This window comes from Cyprinus carpio, chromosome A14 (genome assembly GCF_018340385.1).
Source record: "Cyprinus carpio isolate SPL01 chromosome A14, ASM1834038v1, whole genome shotgun sequence".
NCBI classification, from domain to species: Eukaryota; Metazoa; Chordata; class Actinopteri; order Cypriniformes; family Cyprinidae; genus Cyprinus; species Cyprinus carpio.
Genome location: NC_056585.1, coordinates 13,594,852 through 13,604,393, shown reverse-complemented (window position 1 = coordinate 13,604,393; position 9,542 = coordinate 13,594,852). Strand labels below are relative to the sequence as shown.

Sequence of the window (9,542 nt, the reverse complement as noted above, 5' to 3'; positions counted from 1 at the left end):
TTTGGTTGAGTTTACAAGTCATTTTTAGGAGGAGGTGATCCTTTTTCCAATTCAATGATTCTATATTCAGCAAGGAAGCATGCAGTAAAAACATTTATAATGTCACAAAAGATTTTTATTTCAAATAAATGCTGTTCTTTTAAACATATCCATTGATCAAAGAATCCTGCATCACAGTTTCCAAAAAATATTTAAGCAACATAATGGGTTTCAACACTGATAATTCAGCTTTGCATCATTACATTATAAAATATATTATAAAATAGAAAAGTTATTTCATGTTATAATATTTGACACGTTCTGTTTTTGCTGTGTTTTTATCAAGTAAATTAAACCTAGGTGAGCATAAGACTTTTAAAATTATTGACCCAATATTTTAGAACTGTATTGGTGTGTTTTTATCAAGTAAACTAAACCTAGGTGTATATATATATATATCAATATTTTAGAACTGTATTGGAAAATATATATATATACACACACACACACACATACACATATATATATATACACATACTTTTTTATTTCTTATTCCAGATTTATCTGTACAACAGACAGGACATCATTGAGACTGATCTGAAGTCTGCACTTCTAGATGGTAAACCATATTATTATTATTATTATTATTAATAATTTTTTGTCATTGACCTGTTTGTATTGTAATTATTTTGTGCTGTATCTTAACTGTATATTTGCTGGCCTGTAGCTCACAGTAATCAGACGTCTTTCCTGGAGTCCCAGGAGGCTTTGTTCATCCGTCACAAAAACCGCCTTGCTGTGGTCCGAGAACTCAAAGCCAAGTCCAGACTGGAGTTATTTGGTAAACAGGAAATATTCATCAGATTCATTTATTTCATTAGTTTTTTTTCCGAAAACACTGCATGCTTCCTTTAGAAAAAAATATTGTATGTTTAATCACACTGAATATATACTTTTTTTTGTAATGGAGAGCTTTGATGTATGTGTTTATTAAGATTGTTTTCCTAAATAACATGTGTATGTTTTTTGTATGTGTTTATTAAGATTGTTTTCCAGCGTGGGGGTGGGGGGGGGGGGGGTGGGTGTTTACAGTTTTACTGTTTTTTACTGTTTACCTTAACTGTTTAGTTATTTTTTTGCTATTTAGTGGTTTTTATGCCATTAAAAAAAAGAGAAAAACTACAGCACACTTTAATTAAAACTTCAGTACACTTCTGTATAGGGCTGGGCGATATGAGCAAAAATTTCATATCTCTGTATTTTTTGGCTGATCTGCGGTATACGGTAGGCCTATATATCTCGGTATTTTGTATTTGGATTAAACAAATAAAGTGAATGTAAGCATGTAGGCATATAGCTATTATGTGCAAAAACGGGTTAAAATCACATTACACTGTAACATTGCAATCTAAAAACAACAACAACAAAAAAAATTTAAAGCAGAAGACTAAAATTCTACGTCATATTTAATGTCCAACTACAAATATTTCAGCAAAATGTATATTTTAGTCAAGAGTTATTGCGCTCCTATTTCATTGAGCTCTGTCTGATTGGCGTGCATGCGCGCTGCGGCGCTCGTTCTAAATGAAGTCTGTGGAGATTAGCGGAGAATCGCTAAAGCTGAAGCTCATGCACTTCTGACAGCAAAATGGAAATATTTCCATTGTTTTTTTAACATTTACAGATGGAGAATATACCTGTGAAATGCAAGTTATGCATGAAGGAAAACAGCACATCTCAAACACATTAAACAGCGCGTCTCTGTCACCCTCACACAGCCTTTCTGTCAGAGCATCTGACGTGGCGCGCGCGAACCCCTTTGTACGGAAACCATAAACTATAGGCTTCTAGGAGAGAAATAAAACTCAGGAATTATTTAAGTGCAAAACAAACAAAAGACGCTATGATTGGTTTAACTCTTCATCTTTTTCTGTTGCTTGTTTTGAATACTGCGCGTGGACAGAGGCGTAACTAGATTTTTGCGTAGTTTAGGGTGACAAATCGTACCAGCGTACTTTGAGGTCAAAATGCGTAGCCGCTACGCAAAATGCGTACAGGTTGGCAGGTCTGATAACATATGTTCAGTGATCGGTACACTTTTGGTTTTAAACTATTTCCCGTTGCTTACTGACAGTCTCTTCGTGTTTCAGATGAGGACGGCCCCGACTGTCCAGACGCTGAGCTCTACTCGGAGGCCAGCAGCGTCTTGACCGGCAGCCATCTTGGCTCAAAATACTCCCGCAGCAACTCTCGCATTTCATCGTGAGTGACATCACTGCTAACACAAATACACAAACACTTCACTGTTTTAGTGTCTCCTGACCTGTCAGCAGCTGAAACGTCGAGGTTGAAGTTTGCTAACTGATCTGCAGGAGGTCGTCTAAGAATCGGAGGAAAGCAGAGGGAAAGAAACACAGTCTGAAGGAGGGAAGCCCATTTGAGGATATCGCCCTCCTTAACGCACTCATTCAAATCATCACCATTGTTGATAAGATGAGAGGTGAGCAGAGGACACAACAGAAACATGTAACACTGGAAATCTATAAGATATACTTGTACAGTTATATACACACCAGTACAAGTTTCTGATTTCAAGTGAAATCAGATCTTAACAAATGTACAGCGGATGGATAATGGTTTAGCGCCTAGTTTGGACTCCATGTTACTTTAAAGCTTTACAGAATTGACATGAATCTGATGAGTTTCCTTATGAAGCTGTATTCTGTATGTGTATGTACAACATGAGATTCACACTGATGATTGTTCTTGTCTGACCCTGCAGAGGAAGTTCACAGCCTGCTGAAGGCTCTGGTGCTCTTCCAGTCTGACGGTGCGGCCAGCAGCCTGCAGAGAGACTATGGTGAGCTGCTCCAGCTCATGGAAACAGCCCTTCCAGAGATCTGGACTGAGAACCTGCAGCAGGGCCAAACTCCAGTGAGTCACACACACACAGAGGCTCCCATTGACTGTTTCAGCATTTCGTTTTTTATATAGCTAAATATTCTTTGAATACAGAATTTGAGATTAATGGAACTGATATTCAGATTTTTCTTGAATGTGTTACACTTAATTTTCAAATATATACACACCATGTTGGTGAAGGTTTCCTGTCAATTTTTTTTTTTTACATGCTCATCTAAATTAGGCTTGTTTATTTTGCTTGCAATTAAACATTACAACTGGCTAACCTCTTTCCATTTAAAAAATGAATATTAGAATTTATATGAATTCTAAGACTGTTCTAAATTATGTATGTGTAGAGTCTTGAATTTAGTTTCATCTCTCTCCAGCTCACAGGTCCAAACTCAACAGCCAATAGCATTATGGAATCATTTCAACAGCAGAGACCCGCTGTGCCTCAGCAAGGTGAGTACTTTTAATGAGGCTGTTGTCATTCATGTGATCCGTTTTAAATTTACAATGACCCTGTTCACTCAGACACAGAAGCCCTGACTACTCCAAAGATGAGGAACACGGTTAAGTGGAAACTCAGCATTCTCAAGTAGTTTGCATGTGTCTTTAGGCCTTTTTTTTTGTGGTAATTTTATGCAAATAAAATGTCTGTATTATGAAATGTTTGTCTTCTGAGCTTCATTTGATAGCTGTACTTATTTAGCCTAATTATTCACAATCATATTTAGTCTCAGAGCAGTGTATTAGAATATGTGCGTGACAGAAATCTGTTTGAATTTTTTTTTTTTTAATCAATTCAGCTTTTCAACATGCAAGACACACACCGCTTTAACTGTGAGACATATAGGAAGAGAATGACAAGGAAAAAAAAAGAACAACTTTTAACTGTAAATTAAAGATGCTTCCATTTACCAAATTTAACTACATGGGGGAAAAAGGTATCCACTGTTCTTAAAAAAACAGGTATGTACAAAAAAGGGTTAAAAAATAGGCAACGTTCTAATTGTAATCTCCAACCAATCAGGATCCCCATATTACACATCTGTGTGTTTACGGCTTCCAGAGTTTTAGGAGCCCATCCTCACTGTATGTGGAGATCAAATTCTGGTGAGGGTGATGAGCTATACCAATGACATCCTTCTCATGAACCTGTGGAAACATTAACAGTTTTTTTAAATATATATATATATATAAAAATTGTGTGTATATACAAACGCACACATATATATACACAAGATATAAATTACAGTTTTACATCCCATTTTGGTGACCACATATACTGAATCCATTTTAAATGCAAGTCTGGGTCTACTTTAATGTTTCAAATAACTTGAAAGGAAGAGGGCTTACGGTCAGGGTTCTCTCTAGTTTGCCTGTGACTGTGCTGAAACAGTAAAGCACAAAGTCCTCGCCGACACAGTAGATCCACTCGCCACGTGGAGACAGAGTGCAGCACACAAAATCACCTCCCTCTCTCTTACCAGAGCTGAAACTCCTCACAATCTGCAACAGGAAAAACCATAAGGAGAATTCACAGATGACACCATTTCAAAATTCTCATCTCCTTTTTCATTAACTACACACTTGGCCTCCTCACCTGGCCCTGCATGTTCATGATGACAACAGTGTTGGATCGGTTACACACGACAAAATGCTCAGGGTTTTTAGGAAGCAGGATCACATTGTTAACAGTGATGTCTGTTCCCGCAGATGTGCCCAGAGATTTGAATGTGCTGGTGCATTCGGTGGTCTTCATGTTCCAGACCTGGGAGAAAGAAAATGTAAAACCCAAACACAAGTTACATTTTACGAGACTTTACTTGAGAGAGATGAGATTAAAGATTAAAATGTGAGGGTGCATTAACATTTGTACCTTCACAGTTCCATCAGATGAGGCACTAATGATGTGATGACCGTCGGGAGTAAGTGTGGCATCATTCACAAATGAAGAATGACCTCTGAACTCCTTTAAAGACTTGCCTGATTTTAATCCGTGAATCCTGTTGAAAAACAAGCATAAGTGTGCTTTAAAAATGCTGTGGTTTTTGTGGACGCTGAGAAAAGAGATGCTCACCTGATGGTCTGATCGAAGGATGCAGAGAGAATCTGACTGCTGTCTTTACTGAAACTGATACAGGTGACACCTTTACTGTGAGCACGCTCATATCGCCGCAGACACTGACCGCTCTGGATCTTCCACACCTGAAAAAAACAAAACCCATCCATCAATCCTTACAAATAATCAATATATCAGCATTCCTACTGTAAAAATAGATTATATTTTATGCAGCAAATGCCATGCAAACAGAATCCTATTGTAATTTGTATTATATAAAATTTGTATTTTTCTAAATATATAAAAAAAAAAAAAATAGATTATGTAACTGCATTCTTACACAAAATAAATTAAATATTTTTTTAATAAATAAAAATATAAAATTTTTAGTTTAGTTATGTTAATAAAAAAGTTTTATTTATGTTAAAAAAAACTTATATAATTGATAATAGTTTAAATTTAAATTGATAATAATAAAAAAAAAAACAAACAAAAAAAAAAAAACAACAACAACAAGAAAGTATAAAAATAAAAACTAATTCCAAATATTAGTAAAAACTACAAATGGGAACTTTATGTTCTACGATTATGAATGAGCACTTCTGATGATTTTATTTATATTTTAATTTAGCATGTATGAGACCTTAATCTTGCCATCCTGGGCTCCTGTGGCCAACATCTCTGTGTCCCGACTGAAAGACATGCAAAGCACTGCGTCATCCATCATCATGAAGTTATCCTGAGCCTGATACTTCAGATCCTGTCGAAAACACATAAGACACGTGATCCATGAATGAACGATTACTACAAATACAGATGAATAAGTCACAGTGCAGATCCACAGACCTTTCTGATTTTTCCGGTAGTAAAGTTCCAAACTTCAATAAATCCATCCACAGATCCAGTAACCAGATACTGGCCATCAGGAGAGAAGCGTGAACACTCAACGTGAGACTTCTGTCCAAACTACAAAGAAAACACACACACACAGAGGTGAGTAACAAACCTCCATTGCATCTCATGTCACTGTGGAAGACAGATGCTGGTTCCTGTACCTTGATGTGTCTGGCCAGCTGAGTGGGGAATCGCTCATCCTCTACATCCTTTACAGCTGCTTTACCTCTGAACAAATCAATGGTCATACCGGGAGGCAGAAGACCCTGATGCTGCTGCCACTTCAGAGACTTTAAAACAGAGAGACAGACCATCAACTACAGTAACGTGATCTATACCTTTTAGTGTAATTCTGAGATCAGAGTAAATGTAATATATTACTGTACTAACATCCTGTTGCAAGTTCAGCTCACCTGTCCAAGCAGAGCCATCAGACGTGACGGTGGTACCACACTGACCTCACCAGCAAGAGCCTGAGCTATAGCTGCTCTACGCTTCTCTTTACTGCTGCCATCAGGATAGGCCTAAAAATAAATGTCAGGTCAGGTCAGCAATGAAATTTGTCATCATTTACTCTCTCTTATGTCATTCTAAATCTGTTTGAATTTTGCATTCTGTGGAATAACGGGTTGGAGCTCTTAATTTTGCTTTCAAAGTGCACCAGGTTGATGCCTTTAACTTTAAAGGGATACTCCACCCCAAAATGAAAATTTAGTCATTAATCACTTACCCCCATGTCGTTCCAAACCCGTAAAAGCTTTGTTCGTCTTCGGAACACAATTTAAGATATTTTGGATGAAAACCGGGAGGCCTGTGACTGTCAAATAAATAACAGTATCAATGTCCATAAAAGGTATGAAAGTCGTTGTCAGAATACTCCATCTGCCATGAGACGTGCAATCTGGGTTATATGAAGCGATAGGAACACTTTTTGTAAGCGAAGAAAACAAAAGTAAAGACTTTATTCAACAATTCCTTTGTCAACAGTCTCCTCTGTGTCTCCCCATATCACTGTATGCTGTGTATGCTCATCTGTATCATCCGCGCCACAAGGATGCGCTGTTTTCGTTCAAATCAAAGCTAAATACACGTAGAAACAGTGCATCCTTGTGGCGCGGATGATTCAGATGGGCATACGGTGATATGGAAAGACACAGAGAAGACTGTTGACAAAGGACTTGTTGAATAAAGTCCTTCGCTTACAAAAAGTGTTCCTGTCGCTTCATATAACCCAGATTGCACGTCTGATGGCAGATGGAGTTTTCTGACCATCAACAACGACTTTCATACCTTTTATGGACCTTGACACTGTTATTTATTTGGCAGTCTATGGGACAGTCACAGGCCTCCTGGTTTTCATTCAAAATATCTTAAATTGTGTTCCGAAGACGAACAAAGCTTTTATGGGTTTGGAACGACTTAGGAGTGAGTGATTAATGACAAAATTTTCATTTTGGGGTGGAGTATCCCTTTAAAATGTACAAAAATGTATTTTGGAAGAGCATGTCCCTAAACCAGCCTAGATATAATCTCACAAAACCTTGTAAACTATTATATAAATGTATTTCTATTTCATATGCAATATGTTTAAATATGTATAAAAAAAAAAAAAGGAAAAAAAATAATTGTTAGGTTTTTGTGACGTTCATTGTTTTAGATCCCTCACCTCTCTGGGGTCAAAGTAAGAGCGTGCTAGAAGGTTCTCCAGGTGGATGTAACGCTCAGGTTGGGTTTGTTTCAGCATGATCATGGGGTCAGTCTGCCTCAACAGAGATCTGGCTGCTCCCAGCTCTCGGAGCTCAATCAGCTCAAGAACAACCTGCAAAAATACCACAAAACCACTTATGATGTGTCCAGTTACTCACAGATCAATGAATGTTCAAGATAAGCCACTGCATTACAGCAGACTTCTAAAAATCCAGATTTTACCAGCCTCTCACCTGTTCGTAAAGGTCAATGAGGGTCTTGTCAGGGAGTTTGAGGGACTGTATAGCCTGAAGCACAGTGTCCCAGTGACCGCTGTTGATATCTGCCACGAAACTCTCAATACTGTCCACCGTGTTGAGGGACACTGTCGTCTCCTCCTGGAGCGTTGCTAGAGTACGTTGCAAGCTGTTTTCCTTCAGATACTGCATGATCAGACGAATAACGCTGGAAAAACATCAAGAACGACACTTTAGTACTTTGAAAGACTGTGGAGAGCAAATATGTTACAAGAATGTTGAATTAAAGAATAGGGTCTAGTTATAAGCAATGTTTACAAGTTGATAAACAAAACAGCGATGTTTAGGAACCTTGTATTGTGATACAGCACACATATAACATCCATCTCAATGCACGATTTTGTTCTTCTAAACAAACGTTTAGAACTGAATGAAAACATATGGAGGAATCGCGAGCTGTCTTTGCCACTAAAACCAGGCAAAATACTAACCTATATAAAAGAGAAACATTCTTATTTAATATCCAAGCTGTGTGCAAAACAAGCTCCTGATAATGCTAACAAAGCTAGCTAGATAAACAACCCCAAGACCTAAACAGCGGAAAAAACAGTCTCTAAATAAGACGTGCTCGTCTAAATTACACAATTATGCATGCATGTGATGTTTGAAAACACACAATTTAATTCACTTACTCTGCTGACTCTATTTCAATAGACATTATTGAAAAATGATAATACTGATGTTTGGTGAGAAGCTGAAGTCACACCGCGACAGGAACAACACACGCGTCTTCTTCTACGGCTCTGACTACTTCTGAATTAAGCACAACAGCGACATCTAGCGGCTATTACCAACCCTCGCCAGTTATTCTGATATTTATATATACAAGTCCGTTTTATATTCGCAAACGTTTTTCTTGTAATGCGAAAAACATTTTTTATTGTACTATTCAGTGAAACAAAGCCAGTACTTTACGCAGTACTTTATTCGGATATATTTTGTTTTTGATTTCAAATGATTTTTCACTTTAATGTCATCACTATAATATTTGACACACTTCGGTTCGTCCTTTTCATGTTACATTAAGGTTAAACGGTTAATATGATGATGCCTCATCAATCCAATCCATGCCATTTAACCCTTCTTCCAAGATGGTCTAAATTAGTCTGGAGTAAGAGTCCTCTATCTGAGCACGGGCTCTAATGATCATAAGCACTTGAAAAATCCTGCTGTGATTGCATGTTTTGTATTCCAGGCTCTGTCTAGGGCTGGTGTGCCATTATCATCATCTCTGCGCATCGCTTCTGATTGTTCACGTAATTAGCTGCAGTTCCGTGTTTGTCTGTAGGGGGCGCCAAAAAGACGCGTTTATTCCTGCGCGCCCTGCGACTGAAGGTCTCTCAAGGTTAAAGCATTTATTGCTGTATCAGCCTCACATGCTGGTCTGTTACGAGGGCACAACGCCATGGGCATTTAACTGCCCAGAAAAATCTGCTCACTGCTGCAAATCTAATTGCCCACCACGAAATAACACTTACTTTTTTGTGTGTGATTTGCACCCAAGTGTGCATTCGTTCTTCTCGTGATTACAATTTCAATGCTTACCATTAAACACTGAGACTAAAAGTAACAGGGCTGTGGCATTTAGAAAATTGCAGCAATACCTCAATACCTGTTTTATAAGCTAGTCAATATGAGGTTTTAAACAGACTGAGCACTACAACGAGCAGTTTTTTATTATGAGCCAGCACACAGTA

At 37.8% G+C, this 9,542-nt stretch overlaps 2 protein-coding genes across 3 annotated transcripts in view; one reads left to right on the top strand and one right to left on the bottom strand.

The window, feature by feature from the left end:
- The window catches only part of elp1 (elongator acetyltransferase complex subunit 1), a 19,406-nt gene extending 15,853 nt beyond the window's left edge, over positions 1-3,553 (top strand). For both annotated transcript variants that reach the window (XM_042769920.1, XM_042769921.1), the window contains exons 31-37: positions 538-598; positions 707-820; positions 2,130-2,241; positions 2,352-2,479; positions 2,762-2,913; positions 3,270-3,345; positions 3,418-3,553. In XM_042769920.1, coding sequence (XP_042625854.1) covers positions 538-598; positions 707-820; positions 2,130-2,241; positions 2,352-2,479; positions 2,762-2,913; positions 3,270-3,345; positions 3,418-3,485 — 711 coding nt within the window. In that variant the 3' untranslated portion in view covers positions 3,486-3,553. The remainder of the gene's footprint in view (positions 1-537; positions 599-706; positions 821-2,129; positions 2,242-2,351; positions 2,480-2,761; positions 2,914-3,269; positions 3,346-3,417) is intronic.
- A 104-nt stretch (positions 3,554-3,657) lies between these two features.
- Positions 3,658-8,635, bottom strand: smu1a (SMU1 DNA replication regulator and spliceosomal factor a). Its single transcript, XM_042769923.1, has 12 exons — positions 8,478-8,635; positions 7,783-7,993; positions 7,509-7,661; positions 6,256-6,366; positions 6,004-6,132; positions 5,795-5,914; positions 5,592-5,708; positions 4,967-5,094; positions 4,766-4,892; positions 4,490-4,657; positions 4,243-4,395; positions 3,658-4,041 (listed from the first exon to the last, which is right to left on the bottom strand). Exons 1-12 carry the CDS (start codon positions 8,501-8,503, stop codon positions 3,943-3,945), a joined length of 1,542 nt encoding a protein of 513 aa, XP_042625857.1. The 5' UTR covers positions 8,504-8,635; the 3' UTR covers positions 3,658-3,942.
- Between the last annotated feature and the right edge of the window lie 907 nt (positions 8,636-9,542).